This window comes from Elgaria multicarinata, chromosome 3 (assembly GCF_023053635.1).
Source record: "Elgaria multicarinata webbii isolate HBS135686 ecotype San Diego chromosome 3, rElgMul1.1.pri, whole genome shotgun sequence".
NCBI classification, from domain to species: Eukaryota; Metazoa; Chordata; class Lepidosauria; order Squamata; family Anguidae; genus Elgaria; species Elgaria multicarinata.
In genome coordinates this window covers 106,382,764-106,402,406 of record NC_086173.1, presented here as the reverse complement: position 1 = coordinate 106,402,406, position 19,643 = coordinate 106,382,764, and the positions used below count along the sequence as shown (strand labels likewise).

General features: G+C 41.0%; 1 protein-coding gene across 5 annotated transcripts in view; it reads left to right on the top strand.

Moving 5' to 3' along the window:
• PFKFB4 (6-phosphofructo-2-kinase/fructose-2,6-biphosphatase 4) overlaps positions 1–19,643 on the top strand; it is an 82,402-nt gene that overhangs the window by 22,770 nt on the left and 39,989 nt on the right. For 2 of the 5 annotated variants that reach the window (XM_063121173.1, XM_063121172.1), the window contains exon 1: positions 13,225–13,335. The exons of the other annotated variants lie outside the window; for them this stretch is intronic. In XM_063121173.1, coding sequence (XP_062977243.1) covers positions 13,233–13,335 — 103 coding nt within the window. In that variant the 5' untranslated portion in view covers positions 13,225–13,232. Of the gene's footprint in view, positions 1–13,224; positions 13,336–19,643 lie in introns of those variants that run through there. 5 annotated transcript variants of the gene reach the window in all.

Sequence of the window (19,643 nt, the reverse complement as noted above, 5' to 3'; positions counted from 1 at the left end):
TGTATTACGTGAATCAGGTCTTTCAATTGATATATAAACATTTGAATTTCGTGAAACAGAACATTTTCTATAAGCGTGCAAAGTTGCAAAACATGAAAATTTCAAGAAGTGTCCACAAAAAGTGTTGTTGTATTTTATGATTTTAAAATTTGTCTTGCAAAAAGCAGAGAGCTTTGGCTAATGGGCAAATAGAAATGTAATAAATAAATAGTATAATAGTATTTCACGCACAGACCGGTACATTCACTTTGCTTTTAAAATATGGAAAGTGTTCGTTCTCTGACAAAAAATACATATCTTGTTAAGGTGCAGTTCTGAAACTTTGAGGGATCATTTTTATCTTTAAGTTACAATTAGAAATGGGAGGTATATCTATAATAACCAGATTAAGCAATTTTGTAATCATTTGGATTTAAAAAAAGAAAGGGCTAACTTGTCTGGAAATTGTTTGCCAAGATAATGAGTGTTTTGTTCTCTAGTTTCATCACTGTGCCCCATTATAAGCTTGGGCAGAGTCTGCAAGACTCTGATGTGGAGTCTGCTTAAAGATACAGGAGCCCTGTCCTCCTTTTCATAAGGTCACCCTAGTGTTACTGGGACTCATTTCCCTTGTAGCTAGGGATCAGAAATACCAATTCTTTTGGATGCTAAATTACTGAGCTTAAAAGCACAGTCTTATGCGTGTTTGCTCAGGAGTCTAATTGAGTTCAGTAGGGCTTATTCATAAGTAAGTATGCATAGGATTGCAGCCTGTTTAGTTTAAGCATTTCAGCACAGTTATGTTAAATACTATCTTTATTTTTCCTATATCATCAACTCCAGAATGGACAGAATAAACAACTCCAGTCCTAAATTACAAACACTGTTCCAGCTTTGTCTGGGCCCAGTTACTTAACAGCTGTGTCTCTTTGAAATTTTATAATCTCATCCAGTTAGTTTGCAGAAGACAACACCTATATTGTAGCGATATTGTATTTAACTGCTGTGAGTTGCTTCCAGGGCTTATAGGTGGAGTATGCAACATATAAATAAAAACAATAAAATAAAAATACGTCTAATAATAATAATTATTAGACTGGATCGAGGCGGGGAACAACAACTATTATTATTATTATTATTATTTATTTATATAGCACCATCAATGTACATGGTGCTGTACAGAGTAAAACAGTAAATAGCAAGACCCTGCCGCATAGGCTTACAATCTAATAAAATCATAGTAAAACAATAAGGAGGGGAAGAGAATGCAAACAGGTACAGGGTAGGGTAAGCAGGCACTGGGTAGGGAAAAACTAACAGTAGAAAGTAACAGTAGAAGTCTGCACAACATCAAGTTTTAAAAGCTTTAGGAAAAAGAAAAGTTTTTAGTTGTGCTTTAAAAGCTGTGGTTGAACTTGTAGTTCTCAAATGTTCTGGAAGAGCGTTCCAGGCGTAAGGGGCAGCAGACGAAAATGGACGAAGCCGAGCAAGGGAAGTAGAGGCCCTTGGGCAGGCGAGAAACATGGCATCAGAGGAGCGAAGAGCACGAGCGGGGCAATAGTGTGAGATGAGAGAGGAGAGATAGGAAGGAGCTAGACCGTGAAAAGCTTTGAAGGTTAACAGGAGAAGTTTATATTGGATTCTGAAGTGAATTGGAAGCCAATGAAGAGATTTCAGAAGCGGAGTAACATGGTCAGAGCGGCGAGCCAAGAAGATGATCTTTGCGGCAGAGTGGTGAACAGAAACCAACGGACTGATGTGAGAAGAAGGAAGGCCAGAGAGAAGAAGGTTGCAGTAGTCCAACCGTGAAATAACCAGTGCATGAACAAGCGTCTTGGCAGAAGAGACAGACAAAAATGATCGAATCCTGGCAATATTATACAGGAAAAATCGACAAAATTTAGCTACTGCCTCAATATGAGGAATAAAGGAGAGCGAGGAGTCGAAGATAAAGCCAAGGCTACGAGCTTCCTTGACCGGAGTAAGCATAACTAGAAGTATAAAATACATAAAACTGAATTAAAAACAGTATACATTATTAAAACATCCTAAAAACTGTTTGTAACAATTCTGTATCCTTCCCAAGCATTCTTGATGATACAGGACTCCAACCTTTAGAGACAATGTGCTCTTGCATGCAGTTACTTCAGTTTATTTGGTAATGTAATTCCAATGCGTCATCTTACACCTTTAGTAGGCTTGTCTTCATTCTATAGGTTTGTTTGCAAATGACTTGCAGAACAATTACATGAACTTAAGCAGAATCAAGCAGCAGAAAATAGTGTAACAATATATTTGTTTGGATAATCAGCTATATCCCTTCTTAAGAGTATTGATTGTGGCATTTTTGTTATAGAATTATTTATTTATTTAAAACATTTATATCCCGCCCTATATCATTAAGATCTCAGAGTGGCATACAAATAAAAACATACAATATAAAACAATAAATATACACAGTTAAAAACAAATTAAACCATGATCCAAGTTAAAACAATATATAATTTAAAAGTAATTGCTAGAATTATTCATATTGGGAGATGCACCTTGCACACAGATGTGCAGACAGTAGCATAGCTTCTAACATGTGAAAATTATGTTTCTGATTAAGGCCTATAAAGCTTATCTAATTAAATGACACTGTTATTTTGTTCTACTAGAGCCCATTGAGATAAAGAGCACAGCAGAGCAATGTTCAGGGATAATAGAAGCTTACAGCTATTTGGGAGCTTTGGCTATTGGGCGGTATAAAAATGCAATAAATAACTATTATTATTATTATTATTATTATTATTATTATTATTATTTTGGTTGACAGCATGTAAATAATTTCAGTAATTTTCTTTCATGGAAAATTCTATGTTGAGCTAGATCTTCAATGCTGAAATGTGCATTATGCTGCATAGCAGGTCCTGAATGAGCCAGATTTTTACAGAGAGAGAAATATTTGATGATCACTTTAACCTAGAGAACCCACTCTTGTAGATTATATAAATACTTTCTTATGCAGATATGAAGGATATTCATTTAAACCTTGAAAATATGGTTTAAAATAGGGGGTTGGATCCTTGGAAAGCAACTTTTGAGGGCCATGATCAGTATTTTCCTGGTAAACTGCTTGGTTTCTCATTCAATACACTCAAAATTACAGTTGTGTGCAAAGTACTTTTGACTGAAATATTTAGGAAAAATATTTTGTCCAGGATTACAATAATGAGGAGTAAACAGATAACATGCATGAGTTCTAACATTGCTACCTGAACTTTTTGGTTGTTGTTTTTTTGTTGGCTAACATTTATTCATTTTCTTCCCTTAGTGCTTGGGACAAATGAATGGGAGTACAAAAATTTCAGCCTGTGTGGTGAGAAGGCTGAGCCCCAATCCTGATCGATATTGCATCCTTTCAGATACTTGTTTTCTGCTTGGTGAGGTAGAAAGAAGCTCCAATCCTGCTCTGGATTAAAAATGATGGCCTTTTACATCCTCTAACTCCTGTTGAGGCAAAGCAAGTGTATGAGCAAGACAACATTGTTTGTTCAGAACTAGTTTAATAAAAGGGGGGGAGAGGGTTATACCAGAATTGGCCTGTTTTCAGGATGTCTTTCATACACAACTCTTGCTATGTGAACATGCAGCTGAAGTGCCATCTACTGGCAGCGTTTGGGTTTTAATTTTAAATAAGCACGTTTGAGGTATCAAATATTTAGTCCTTTGTTGTTGTTTATTCGTTCAGTCGCTTCCGATTCTTCGTGACTTCATGGACCAGCCCACGCCAGAGCTTTCTGTTGGCTGTCGCCACCCCTAGCTCCCCCAAGGTCAAGTCTGTCACCTCCAGAATATCATCCATCCATCTTGCCCTTGGTCGGCCCCTCTTCCTTTTGCCTTCCACTTTCCCTAGCATCAGCCTCTTCTCCAGGGTATCCTGTCTTCTCATTATGTGGCCAAAGTACTTCAGTTTTGCCTTTAATACCATTCCCTTAAGTGAGCAGTCTGGCTTTATTTCCTGGAGTATGGACTGGTTTGATCTTCTTGCAGTCCAAGGCACTCTCAGAATTTTCCTCCAACACCACAGTTCAAAAGCATCTATTTTCCTTCGCTCAGCTTTCCTTATGGTCCAGCTCTTGCAGCCATAGGTCAATCCGGGAATGCCATTGCTTTCACTATGCGGACCTTTGTTGTCAGTGTGGTGTCTCTGCTCTTAACTATTTTATCAAGATTTGTCATTGCTCTCCTCCCAAGAAGTAAACGTCTTCTGATTTCCTGGCTGCAGTCAGCGTCTGCAGTAATCTTTGCACCCAGAAATACAAAGTCTGTCACTGCCTCCATGTTTTCTCCCTCTATTTGCCAGTTAGCAATCAAGCTGGTTGCCATAATCTTGGTTTTTTTGAGGTTTAACTGCAACCCAGTTTTTGCACTTTCTTCTTTCACCTTTGTCATAAGGCTCCTCAGCTCTCCTCGCTTTCAGCCATCAATGTGATGTCATCTGCATATCTGAGATTGTTAATGTTTCTTCCTGCGATTTTAACTCCAGCCTTGGATTCGTCAAGCCCAGCATGTCGCATGATGTGTTCTACATACAAGTTGAATAGGTAAGGTGAGAGTATACAACCCTGCCGAACTCCTTTCCCAATCTTAAACCAGTCCGTTGTTCCATGGTCTGTTCTTAACGTTGCTACTTGTTCGTTATACAGATCCCTCAGGAGGCAGACAAGATGACTTGGTATCCCCATACCACCAAGAACTTGCCACAGTTTGTTATGATCCACACAGTCAAAGGCTTTAGAATAGTCAATAAAACAGAAATAGATGTTTTTCTGGAACTCCCTGGTTTTCTCCATTATCCAGCAGATATTGGCAATTTGGTCTCTAGTTCCTCTGCCTTTTCTAAACCCAGCTTGTACATCTGGCAATTCTTGCTCCATGAATTGCTGGAGTCTACCTTGCAGGATCTTGAACATTACCTTGCTGGTATGTGAAATAAGTGCCACTGTCTGATAGTTTGAACATTCTTTAGTGTTTCCCTTTTTTGGTATGGGAATAGAAGTTGATTTTTTCCAGTCTGATGGCCATTCTTGTGTTTTCCAAATTTGCTGGCATATGGCATGCATCACCTTGACAGCATCATCTTGCAGTATTTTAAACAGTTCAGCTGGGATACCGTTGTCTCCTGCTGCCTTGTTATTAGCAATGCTTCTTAAGGCCCATTCAACTTCACTCTTCAGGATGTCTGGCTCTAACTCACTGACCACACCGTCTGAGCTATCCCCGATATTATTATCCTTCCTATACAGATCTTCCGTATATTCTTGCCACCTTTTCTTGATCTCTTCTGTTTCTGTTAGGTCCTTGCTATCTTTGTTTTTGATCATACCCATTTTTGCCTGGAATTTACCTCCGATGTTTCTAATTTTCTGGAAGAGGTCTCTTGTCCTTCCTATTCTATTGTCTTCTTCCATTTCCGCACATTGCTTGTTTAAAAATAATTCCTTATCTCTTCTGGCTAACCTCTGGAATTTTGCATTTAATTGGGCATATCTCCTCCTATCACTGTTGCCTTTTGCTTTCCTTCTTTCTTGGGCTACTTCTAGTGTCCAAAATACATTACAATTTTTGCTATAGGTATCCTTCTCATTACGTATAAGAACTTTGTTTCATTAGCTTTCTGGAGGATGATATTGTTATGAGTATGCTCCTCAATTATGTGTTAGCCTGCTTCTTGTCTGTTAATATCTTCATGTTTAAAACTATCAGATTTTAGCAGTCTTGCTATATTTGACAATGCTGCAGACTTTGCTTCTAGGCAACCAGAATTTAAGAATCAGTCTTGCAAATGCTTTTGTCCATTCCTTCTTTTTAGTAATCTCACTAGAGAAACGCTGGAATTTGTATTTGTCTTAAGAAAAGGGGAAATGAACTTAAAAACAAATCTAGATTTCCTTAGTTTCCTTTTGGTTGCTTTTGCCTCAAGTACTTTGTTTTTGTAGAACTCCTTTTATTGAAAACACAAATTCCTTCTTGCTGGAGTTGTTAATAATGCTTATAATTTTACAAACTGCAAAGTTTCCCACAAACTTACAATTTATATCCTCAAATCTGCCTTGTAAGGTAACATTTCTGCAACTCTGTAGTCTTACTTGCAATGACTCTGTAAGGGAGCTGCTGTTCTCATTTTACAACTGGAAAATTAAAGGAAGAAAAAGGCTGAGCTGAAATTTGAACCTGGGTCAGTCAACTCCATAAAGAAAGCAAAGCATCCTTCTAAATAATAAACTATAAAAGTGTCCGTTCAATTTTTTCAAATTTTTCCAATTTGAAAAATGTAATATTTGCAATTGCATGCAGTTAGATTACATAGGTAACACCTTTACAGTTAGGCAGATTTAGGTTTATACAATTAGCTGGGCAGTATTAGAACAGTTAGTAATTCCTTAGTCATTAGGCAGAGTGAGGCAGTTGCCTCAGGTGGCTGATGTTGGGTGTCATGAAAAGGTGGCAAATTGTTAGTTAAATTGCTCCATAGTAGTGGGATGCCAAGGAAGGGCAGAGGTGCTTCTGGAATTTTCAGCCTTAGGTACCAAAATAACTTAGCTGGCCATAGGCGTTACACATCTTGACTTGGGGAGGGTGGGAGATGCCTCCATTTGTTGCTCACCCAATAAAATGTTTTGGGCCAGCCTTGTCCTTAGTATGAAGAGATCAGTCTTAATAACTTTCTTAAATGCTAATAGACTGTTAAGTTGATGAGTCTCCTCCGGCAGGCCATTCCACAGTCTGGGAGCAGCAGAAGAGAAGGTCCTCTGGGTAACAGTTGTCAATCTAGTTTTTGCTGACTGAAGTAGATTCTTTCTAGAGGACCTGAGTGTGTGGGGCAGATTGTACAGGCGAAGGCAATCCAGCAGGTAGCCTGGACCTAAACCATGTAGGGCTTTAAAGGTGATAACCAACATTAAAATATACATTTTAAAACCTATGAAAAGAAATATACAGAAGTAAATATATATATTAAACATATTACAATATTGAAACATTTAAACATTTAAAATACACGACAATTTTACAAGTCCTTAACATAGACAGAGGCCCAGATCATTCCCCAAAGGCCTGCTGGAACAAAGAAGTTTTTGCCTGCTTCTGAAAGCACATCAAGGAGGGAGCCAGTCTAGCTTCCTTAGGAAGAGAGTTCCAGAGCACTGGAGCAGCCCCCAAGAAGGCTCTCTCCCATGTTCCCACTAGGCACACCTGTGAAGATGGTGGGACTGAAAGAAGGGCTTCCCCAGAGGTTCTCAAAGCATGGGCAGGCTCATAAGGGAGAATACGGTCTTTCAGATAACCTGAACAACAATCCATAAGCTCTCAAGTTGTTGTTTTTCCTGAGAAAAATAAACCACACTGCATGATTAACAAGCTACCCTGCGGAAAATACGCTGCATTCAGATAACCTGTTAATCAACCTTTAGAAAACTCACTGTGCTCAGACAACACATTAACCCATGGTGGGTTAGCGTGTTGCATGAACCCAGCCATTGGATCTCTTAGTATGCATCCCAAGTTTCAGGTGTCTAGGTTTCATGGTCTTCGTGTTATGTTGCTGACAGATGAAGAGATACGCACACACACTTTTATCATTGCTGTAGATTTAAACAGGCTTTAAAGCAACCTGGCTGAGTGGAAATTACCCCCAAGAAAGTGGGTGCTGTCTGTCCTTGATTTGCGTCACATCTCTACTGCGCATCTGGCTGCTTGAGAATGAAAAAAAAAAATCCATTCCACCTTTAATACAGCAGTGAATGCTATCAATTTGCATTAGAAAGCTCTTGTGGGCTGCTGTGTTTGTATGTGTTCATGCCTAATGGAGCCTCACATATTAATTGCCAGAGTCACCCTAAGTTTTATCTGAAAAAAATCTATTTTCCATCTATAACAGAAGTGTATTTTAAAAATGATGTAAGGGGTGAGAGAAAGTAATATAGAGCTTATCTTCTGCACATCGTCCATATGAACTCTCAGTGAAACTATGAACCGGTTTTTCATGCTTTAGAAGTACTGCATCTTGATTTGGACAAGGTCTGTTTTTAAGAACATGAAAGTCCTCACAGAGTATAGCCTTCACTTGGAAGCTGTGTGATACTGTTTAAATGCCTTTCTTGTTCTGGCTTTTTCCTCCAGAAATTCATTCCTATAAGTACAGGGTAAATAGGGATCAGATTCTACCAGTCAGTTCTCTGGATGATTTGCAGTAGATTGTTTTATTCAGTATATTTTAGCCTCTCTTTACCTTTAGCCAATAGTTCATATCTGATTAGCTAGTTGAATAGGGGCATAGCAGCATCAGATTTTCCCTCTTCTGTACGCAGCATTTTTTAAAAATTCTCTTCTATGAGCTTTCACCAGACAGTGTCTTTTGCTCCTGTGCCCGTGGGCTTGGCGGGTGTAGCTATGGAACCTCTTTTTCCTACGTCCCAAATATACTGTATCAGCCACTCTTTCCACAGTTAATTAACAGGAGAGGAACTGTACTTCACCAAAAAGTCTCTCTCTCTCTCTCACTTCAGATGCAAAGGAACTTGGAGAATGGGCACTGCAGAATATAAAACCCTGCTGGATCAAATCAAAGCCCTCTTTGCTCTAGCATGCTGTTTCATACAGTAGGCAACGAGGTGCTTCTAGGAAGGCCAGGAGAAGGACATTTAGGAATAGCTTTTGTCTGTCATTGTTCTCCAATACATGGTATGGTATGCAGGAGTATTTTGCCTGATTGCCAAAAAGTGAGCCATTCAGGCGATATAAATTGCAGCCATGGGCAGAACTGCTTAGGGCTATTGAGTGTTATGGGTATATATGAGATGCAATCAGCTTGTAAGTCCTGCTCCTTAATTTTTACATGTGGAGAAAGATAAAGTTGCAGTTTTCCAGTAATATGGTGAGGGAAAGTCACTTGATTGCACATGCTTTCCCTTTTCCTTGCTTTCTTGTCTCCAGAACAGCTTCTGCCCCCAGGCCCACCTCCTGGCTAGCCAGAGTCTTGCCTTGGGCACACACAGTTTCTTATGTATAGGAGTGTTCCCATTCTCATATTCTGAAATGTTGGGGAGGTGGGATATGCAGCTGTTTTGCTGTCTGCAGTCCTCCCCCCCCACTCTCCATTTTCTCTGCTTCCCCTCCCTCACACAAGTGTGCTTCCAATGATGAGGTTATTGTAATTCCTCTTGTTTCTTAAGTTCAAAGTGGGAGCCCCAAGACAGCACCATCTGTGCACAAGAGGGAGATGTCAGCAGGCTTGGGGCAAACCCCAAGTTTTGCAGCAGCAGCAACAAATACGGGGAAAAAATCTTTAAGTGTGAGGAATCCTGCAAAATACCCCAAATTAGGGCTGAGCACATCCAGCTGATTGACAGGAAAATCAGATGATAGGGGCAGGGGGAATAGTATGGAATGGTGTAGTGGTTAGAGTGTTGGACTGGGAGTCGGGAGATCCGGGTTCTAGTTCCCATGGAAACCCACTGGGTGACTTTGGGCCAGTCACAGACTCTCAGCCCAACCTACCTCACAAGGTTGTTGTTGCGAGGATAAAAATGGAGAGGAGGATTATGTATGCCGCCTTGGGTTCCTTAGAGGAAAAAAGGCGAAATATAAATGCAATAATAAATAAAAATAAATAAATGGTGTATCCTTGAGGCGGGGGCATGGTGGACTGACTGGAACAGTCCCTGCCCACAGTTTACATTCTAAAATACACACACCGCACAAAGAAAAAGGAACAGGGAGGGACGAGGGAAAATAATAAAGGGTGCAGTCCTATGCATATTTAGATAGAAATAAGTCCTACAATTTCCAGCATTCCCTAGTCAGCCATTCTGGTGCTTTCCCCTCTCATCTTCCTCAATACAGCCTTGCTTGAATGGTTGCTGGAGATGACGGTTGAGGGAGAGGAAACCTTCATGGAAGTGGTCTTCATCCAAGCTTGGGGAATGGCTGCGCCCTCTTATTTTCCTTAGTACAGCCTGCTGGAATGGCTAGTTACTGACAGCATGCCTTGTTCTGGTTTTCCTCCCTTTTTGTTGATTTTGGGGTGTTTAACTTCTAAGGCTGCAATCATATGCCCAATTATTTAGGTGCAAGTTCTACTGAAGTCAGTGATGCCTCTGTAAACATGCACAAGACATGGCTGTTTGTTTGTTATTGCTGAAGCATCAGTGCTTAGAATGTGCTCATACATAGATAGCAATCCCGTGCATACATGCAACTTTGCCAAAGATCAGGAAAGTAAAACGCTCAAGTTCCCCATCTGTAAAAATGGGACTATGCTTAAGAATGCTGGCACAACTTGTGGATCCTTACAAAAAATTTAAAAAATATTTGCCATAGAGGAAATGGCTAGCCTTGGACAAATCACTTAGGTTCAGTGAATAAGTAAAATAGGCTCAGTTGGTTGTCTTTGAGTTTGTGCACCTCTGCTAATCATTTTTGGGTGCTTAATGTTAGAGTCCATGAGCTGTAGTGACTCAGATGTCGATTTGTAATTGTATATGCAGCTGTCCCAGTGTATGGCTCACATGCAGTACGTAGTTAACTCCATCACATGAGCTGCTAAGGGTGCAATCCTGTGCATGCTTAGACAGATAAAAGTTCTGCAACTCCCAGCATTCCCCACCTGTGGCTGGCTGAGGAATGCTGGGAGTTGTAGGACTATTTGTCTAAATGCGCAGGATTGTGTCCTAAGTTCTATTTAGCACCAGGCAGTGATTCAGGCGATGGAGCCAGTTAGTGTCCTCTTAGGCAATTTACACTGCAGGGCTGCATTGCCCTTTGATCCATTCCTCTTCTTCCTTCAGAAAAACAAGCAAAAGACAACCGAGGAAGTGTAATAAAACATAGATATAAAAAGGTCATTTCCTGGTTCACATGGTTAAGCTGCTTTTCGTAATGATGGAATCATCAAAATCAATGGAGAAATCCATTGGCCTAGGATTGGCCATCAGTGATGTTTTCCCCACACCAAAAGACAGCAAAGTCCCTACTTTTTCTAAGTTGATTCTTATTCAGTATGAAACATTCAAAACTAACCCAGCCAATGCAAATACCAAAGCAAATGCAGTTCATTGTCTTCAAACGGAGACTGGAAGGCACTGTGGCTGGGAGAGAGCAGTTTACGACAGCCCCGCAGTGTAGTTCATATTGAATACTGCAGGTCAGGATCTGCAGTGTTGTCCAGAGATTGAACTTAAGTTAAGCAAGTTCAAGGGCTGCGCTGTGAAAGAGTAATTTTACAGCAGCCCTATAATGTTAATATTGTATATCAGAAGTTAGGATGAGACTGTTTTGACTTTCCAGTCAAATACACCCCCATACCTCTCAGGTTGCAGCAAAGGTCAAAATGCTCCCTCCCAGGCCAGATCCAGTGTTCAATTGCATGAAGCCCTTTTATACCTTGACTTGCATGTGGACCAGTTCCACTTCTAAATGTTCAAAAACAAACATCTGTACATGAAGTAAGGACCAAGATAGAACTGGGACTTCTGTCTTTGGTACTAACGCCCCGCCCCCCCCCCCCCCAGTTCAGGTAACACACTGATACTCTGCAATATTGTGTTGCACGGCCCTACTTGCTTTAAATGATTCATTCAGACATACAACTTTTTTCATTCATTATTTTATATATCAGGAAATTTGACCATAAACTGAGACTGCAGTCCTATAGCTACTTACCTGGGATAAGCCCTTTTGAACTCCATGGGACTTACTTCTGAGTACATATATAGAATTGCACTATAAAGATGGGAAAAATTGATACTTTTTGTGAACACATCTGGTGATTATCTTTCATTTAGGTTTTTTGACAGCATGCAGATGTGTCTTTGATTTATCTTAAGAGATTTGAATGACAAAACCTCATTAGCATTTACTGCAGGTATGTAATGTCATACATAGACTTGGGTTGTTTTTTTCCTGCAAGGCAAGTTTACACGCTTCACTTTGAAAAAGCTTGATTCTCAGGTTTGTAATAATTTTAAAAATCCTGTTTCAGTTGCGGTACTGGTTTTTTATGCAATGTCATAGAACTCTTAACGTTTCATAATTTTCTTTTGTGTTGACTTTGATGAACTCATCTCATGTTAGAAAGTGTTCTTTGGAGGGTTAATACTACGTATTACGTAGTACTACGGCATGACTACATTAGATTTAAAGTGGTTTAATCTTTGCTTTTTTGGATGGCTGTGTGCAAGGAGGAAGGATCCTAAGGATCTTCCAAGCAGGATTGTCAGTCTTCTCAGAAAATCACAGCTCCAAGAATTATTAGAGGAAAAACCCTTGATGAACCTGCTCAAGGTTATTCTCTCCCTACTCCTTCCCCCCTACCCCCTTCCCCGTCAGAGATGGGCAATTGCATACTAGACTAAATGGAGGCCCAGTATTGGGCAAAAGGCAGGATGATGATAATAATAATAATAATAATAATAATAATAATAATAATAATAATAATAATAATACACTCCTAAGTCAGTGGAAACGTTTATGGAGATTCAAAGCGATTTGAACCTGCAATCCTATCCACTATTAGAATTTCCAGAGGGGCACCCTTATTAGTCTGTAGTGTTGCAGCAAGAACAAGAAGAGTGTCTTGTGACACTTTAAAGGCTGTATAGCGTAAGCTTTCGTCGCATCTGATGAATTGGACTCTAATCCACGAGAGTTTATGCCATAGCAAATGCATTAATCTTTAGGTGTCAGAAGGCGTTGCTGTTTATGCACTCTTACTTCCGAGTAAGCACGCAGAGGATTGCGCTGCATATCTCCTTTGTTACCGCAGTCCCCCGTTCTGCTAAAGCAGGGGTGACCGAGCGGAGCTTTCTTCCTTCTCCACACTTACCCGCCCGGCTCGGCCGCGGCGCGTAATACCCACCTTCACGGCCAGCCCTGCAGCCTGAGCTCCCCTTTGTCTCCGCGAAGCGCGTAGAGGGCGGAGCCGAGGCTCTGCGCCTCCCGCGCATTGCTTCGCTCCAGAGTTGGGGGCGAGTCTTTTCTGCTCCGCGCTCCGCAACTTGTTCTCCGCGCGGCCTGAGGAGGCGGAGCTTCCGCGTGGACTCCGCCCTCCGGTGGCCTTGCCTGCCTCCCTCCGTCGCCGAACGCTCTCCGGACACAAGCCGGCTGTCTGGCTGGCGGCGGCGCACCCTCCCGGATCTCCTTGCCGGCGAGCGCTCTGCTGTCGCAGCAGGCGGGACTGCAGTCGTGGGGATCGAGCCCCAAATGCAAGAATGGCGGCGTCGCCGGCTCGAGAGCTCACGCAGAACCCCCTGCAAAAGATCTGGGTGCCTTACAACAACGGGCTCCCGGCCAAGCACAGCGCGCAGCGCGGGGGTGAGTGAGCGAGCGAGCGAGCGGCGGGCGGGCAGGAGCCAAGGCTAAGAGATACGGGATGGGGGCGGCGGAAAGGCAAGACATTGGAGTTGCATCACCCCGGTAGTGGGGGGGGGGTAGTTTGGAGAAGGCTGAGAGGAAAGCAGGGCATGGTGTCAGAGAGGCCGAGGCCTCCGAGGGAGCAGGCAAAGAGTTTTTCGGGGGACGGAGAAACCGACCAGTGGGGCAGGGGGAAACGGGGCACCGGCGCCTTCCAAGGGGAGGCGGGGTAGTGGGACGGCGCTGTTGGCGGTGGGTGTAGCTTTCCTCCTTGCTGTCAGAGCGAGTTGGAAGACGGATGTGCAGTAGAAACTTCGGGAGGAGCAGCTCAAAAGGAGCGAAGCGATGCCCTCTGAGCGCCCGTTATTTTAGGCGCCAGAATTTTGCCACACACACAGAGTGGCTGGATGATGGGAGACACCTTTGGGCTGAATGCAGTTTTTTAAAAAGTGCATAGAATGTGTTGCACCTTGAAAATGCTAAATACGTTGATTTCCCTCGTGAGTAAAGGCCATTTGGAAGGAAATGCAAGTGGTTACTCTACACTCTTGACAAGAGCAATGATCATGAAGTTCCCTAACAACACAGTACTGTTCTGACCGTCCCAGCACATCCTAGCTGTCTCTCACTTTCCCTTCCTTCCTTCCTTTCTCTCTTTTCCAATAAAAGAAACATTGATGGCAGCATTGGGGGGGGGGGGGGAATGGGAGGGACACAAAGAAGGGAGGGATAAAGTAGACATTGATGTGGCAAACTCCTTGCATTTAACAGCAGTATTAGAAGCAGTAGTATTATAATTCAACTGCTGAAGTCTTCATTAGTGAGTATGTTAGTTGACAGATGGATTAAGAACTTTAAATCAATGGGAAAGTCCTAATTCTGCCAGTACGTCACTTCAGATGATTTCCAGAAGAGTAGCCATATAAGCCTACTGCAGCAAAAACAGTCTGGTGGCACCTTAGAGATAATGACTCCTAGACAAATGCAAAATGTTTTCCCAAGATAAAAATAAGTGTGTGTGTGTGTGTGTGTGTGTGTATGGAAGAAAACTGCCCAGCAGGATATCTAAGGTTGCAATCCTGTCCACACCAGTGAGTAAGACCTTAGCTAGACCTAAGATTTATCCCGGGATCGTCCCGGGGTGTATGGGGGAAATGCAGCTGAGAACTGTAGCTGAGAGCTACAGAAGATTGAAGAGAGGGCTAGGGAACCATTCAGAAAGGACTGGAAATTATTTCAATTGAAAACAGGAAAAGATGGGTAGTTGCATTGTCATGTTTAGTTCTGGCGAAGGTGAAGTTTCAGACCAATAGCCTCCATAACAAATAGGATTTAAGGGGATTATCTTTCAGGATAGATGGTTTTCTTTTAGGCAAGTTTGGTATCCTTATTACAATGTGTGATCTCTGGGAGAGAGTACAAAAATCAGCTATCTGTTGGCAGGAATGGACAGTGTGCATACCTGGGATGATCCTAAGAGAAGAACAGGGGAAATGGCCTGGAACCTGGATCCAGAGATCAGAGAAGAGGTGCTGTTCCCTGGAGGTGCTTCCTCTCTCCTCCTCTCCACACAGTTCAGTATGTTAAAAAGTAGGAGGAGTGAGGAAACATGTTGTTGGAAGAATAACAATCTGAGTTGAGCAAGCCCAGTAGTCTGAGGTAACATGTACTGCTGCTGCTTGGCAGAGTTGTGCCAGGGAACTTCAGCCTCCTGCTTCAGCTATGGTCTGGGCTTGGGTGGTGTGTGGAAGGTTAGGTTGTCATTTGGGTCTATGCTACCTAGCATGGAGTGACACTGTTGGAAACAGCAGCTGCCAAGCATGCATGCACTCAACGTAGTATTCTGAAAAAAGATTGTGTCATCATGTCACAGAAAGAAACGGGTTAATAGACCCAGATTCACTTTAGCAATTCCTTTTCCGCAGCAATCTCACTGGAAGCTTACAGCCTTCTTTCACTTCAGAACTGCATTACATCAGCCTCCAGTTTTGCTGCAGCCATTGGGAAAAAAGTAACAGGTTGTGACCCTTTGCGAGATGCGATGTTAAGTCAAGAACAGTATTGTGTAGTATCAAAGTGTGTTCTTGGACAAGTCAGTTGGATGTTTAAAATGGTATGGTGGATTACTTCTAGTCCAAGCTGATGAAGAAAAAGCGGTCATTTGCATCTCTGATAGAGAAAATGATATATCATTAAGACAGCATTGTCACTTAGTCTATGTGGCAGTGGTTAACAAACAGTTTACAAAGCAATATACTAAATTTTGTCTAATTCCAAATCCTCCTTACAAATTAAAAAGCGGCACTCCCAAGGTTTCCATATCTTAGTAGTTGGTCCTGATCCACCTGTATGGGAATTACTACTTCTGATATTTCTTTCCAGTTTATTCTATGAATCTTTTAATAAAGAAACCATTAGCTCAGCATAAATTATCTCTTTACCTAGTTTGAGTTCAGGCTATATTAGATGTAATTTGAAATTACCTTTTCCCAGTCTGATCCTACTTCTAAGAAAGTGAATGTAAGATTAGGCTTTATAAATGTTTATTAAGAATAAATTTACACCTGGTCCTGTCTTAAAACTGCATCTTTTAAATGGGCTGTACTAATGTCAGCTCCCATACTCCACAGGTGTCATTTGGCTGACAGAAACTTGGTAGTTTAAAAATTTGTGCACATGCATGTATGCCATCCATATTTTCCATGTTTGCAATTTGTACATAACATTCGGGTGCATGTGGAGCTGCCCCAAGTCCTAAAATGAATAGATGCAGCAACTTAAGTCTTCACTTTTACATTCAGTGACGACTAACCTCTACTTTGGATAAGCAGCATAGTAGTACTGGTTATTAAACCTAATTCAAAAAACTCTGAATCTTCACTATCTTGATTTCAAATGAGGCCAGCAAGACATTGGATATTATGACTTTAATAGTGATGCGGCAGATATTTGCAAGTGAACATTTCTGGCATTTTTGAGGTGTCCAAAGGTGCCTTCAAAACATTTCCCTTGCTCACATCTTTTACATTTCTTCAGTATTTGTTAGCAATCCTCTTTGTTATTACTCTAGCACCATTTCATTCATTCAAGCTGCTTCTTCTTCTTGCTGGCCATGTGAGATGGTCCGTCAGTGATCTTGTGAGATGTAGCATTGAGATAGCAAGACCAGCTTTTAAAACAGCTGCTTAAAAACACCATGTAAAACCTTAAAAACGATACATGTTTTATTTAAAGTTACATATTAATGCATGTAACAGAGAGGGGAGTAAAATACTGCAAAAGTACAACTTTCAAAGTAGCACCATTAAACTACTCTATTGCTAGAGTGGGTTGTCTGTTATGTTTACTTTAAATTTCTACTTCTTAATTGGATATCTCATGAACTCTAAAAAATGTAGGGATCTTGGAATAATGGAAATATGCTAATGTTTTGTACTGAATGGTTTATTACAATAGGGATTTAAAACTGAAGGCTAGGAAAATGAAGATAAAATTGAGGAAGCTTTTAAAGGATCCCATATGTCTGACACCAAGGAATGAAATCTGTTTGTAGTGAAAAACTGATGAACAATTCCTGGAGATGAAAGATACGATATCCATCTGTTACCTACCCCTGTAATCTCTTCTGGAGATATTTTGTTCTAAGTTGAAACTGAGTGCAACTTGGCATGTCTATAATTGGCCTAGACCAAAGCTATTCTTGAGTTAATCTTTCACGTTGTTTCAAGATCTGTACAGCTTGGAGCCATCTTTTTGCTTGAATACTGAGTTGAAAACATCAACCTGTACTACAGTTTGCTTTCTGTTTGGTATTATTCCACCTGCTTCTTTCTGGACCTTTTGGTTCTAAGAAATACTGAGAGCTAAAGTTTGAACCAGAGATCCGCGTCCGTCCGTCCCCAAATCACCACCTGATTTTTAAACATATTGGATTTTTTAAACATTTAAATTGGATTATTTTTGTGCCTGGTTTGCTACTTTGTATTTTTGTGAGGGCAAGGTTGGGCCAAAACAGAGAAAAGCAGAAAAGAGCAACACTGGAAAGAAAAAAAGACAAAATTATCCATTGTACGTCTTATTTCTGAGGAGGTTTATATAGGATTGTGCTGCTAATCTCAAAGTGTCATGGATACTGGTCATAAGAAAGACTCTATATAGAAATATTTTAAAGGCATTCCCTATATAATAAAAGGAAACGTGCAAAATATATACAGTGAAATAAAGAGATGCAACAACTTGTAAGAATGAAACAGAGTAAATAATACTATATTTAGTTGTAAATTACATGGTTTAGTGGTCAGATTTGTACTTTTATTCAGGAAATATATGAAAACATTTCAATGGGAAGCTTGGTTTAAATCAACTTTTTTCTTGCTGATTTAATCATTGATTTAAATTGCCTTGATTTAAATTAATCCACCCTGATTGAAGCTGGGACCTTTTGCATGTAAAGCAGATACTCCCCCACCATACTATAGTTCCTGCTCTATAGCTATAGTGAGTGGATTTCCTTAAATTCAAGAAAACAATTGTTTAATGGTTCCTATATATGAAGATCAGCACAGAGAGAGTTCAGCTTGCGATGGTGGTCTGTGTTCTTGGCATGGGACAGTTCGATCAAAATAAAAAAGAGGAAGCAGAATTACTATGCCTATAATATATTGTAAGATAGATGAGTAAAAGAGCTTCATTGAAAAGAAATGTTTTGGTTCATAAATGGTTTTTCAGCACTGACAACAGAAAGTCTGGTACTTCTGATTCTTGGTAAAAACAAGATAAAGGCCTTAGCTAGACCTAAGGTTTATCCCAGGATTGTCCCGGGGTTGTCCCTGCCTGTTCCCGGGATCCCATGCACAGGGATGACCCTGGGACGATCCTGGGATAAACCTTAGGTCTAGCTAAGGCCAAAGAGTGAAGAAAAATAGAGAGTCCCTGGCAACTCTAACAGAGACTTCATACCTGAACTACTTCATACCTGAATACTACTGTTGTTTGTATGTTGTGATTTCTATCAGTCCGCTGGTCTCTGTCCACCACTCTGCCGCTAAGATCATCTTCTTGGCCCGCCGCTCTGACCATGTCACTCCACTTCTGAAATCTCTTCATTGGCTTCCAATTCACTCCAGAATCCAATATAAACTTCTCCTGCTGACCTTCAAAGCTCTTCACGGTCTAGCTCCTGCCTATCTCTTTCTCATCTCACACTATCGCCCCGCTCGTGCTCTCCGCTCCTCTGATGCCATGCTTCTCGCCTGCCCTAGGACCTCCACTTCCCTTACTCGGCTTCGTCCTTTTTCTTCTGCTGCCCCTTACGCCTGGAACGCTCTTCCAGAACACTTGAGAACTACAAACTCAATCACTGCTTTTAAAACTCAGCTAAAAACTTTTCTTTTCCCTATAGCCTTCAAATATTGAGTTTGTTCTGACTCTATACTGTTAGCTTCTCCCTACCCGGTGCCTGTTTACACTTCCCTGTGCCTGTTTGCATTCTCCTCCCCTCTTTATTGTTTACTACAACTTATTAGATTGTAAGCCTATGCGGCAGGGTCTTGCTATTTACTGTGTTATCTGTACAGCACCATGTACATTGATGGTGCTATATAAATAATAATAATAATAATAATAATAATAATAATAATAATAATATGAATTAGTTAGGGTGACCATAAGAAAAGGAGGGCAGGGCTAACAGTTGCATAGAAAAGGGAATTTCAGCAGGTGTCATTTGTATATATGGAGAACCTGGTGAAATTCCCTCTTCATCACAACAGTTAAAGGTGTAGGAGCTATACTAGAGTGACCAGATTTAAAAGAGGGCAGGGCACCTGCAGCTTTAACTGTTGTGATAAAGAGGGAATTTCACCAGGTTCTCCATATATACAAATGATACCTGCTGAAATTCCCTTTTCTATGCAACTGTTAAAGATAGAGGAGCCCTGTCCTCCTTTTCATATAGTCACCCTAAATTAGTCCTCTTTGGACTATTTAATGTAACCTAAGAACTTGTTATACAACAGCCCAGGCCAAGCACTGTGCTCTCTTCTCTGTGTCCATTATACAGTCCTACTTTATAGAATTATTATAACAATTACTGAGGTAATATAGTGCTCCAGGGAAATGTGAGTATTATTTAGCATCCTCTCCTTGAGATTGCTTTTTGCATCTGCGCTGCCCCAAGTTCACTACAAGTGATTGGTTGTTGTTGTGTCGCAGTCCAGTCGTAGCTGGCTCACACTGAAACACTATTCCTGGAAAAGAAGGGATAACAG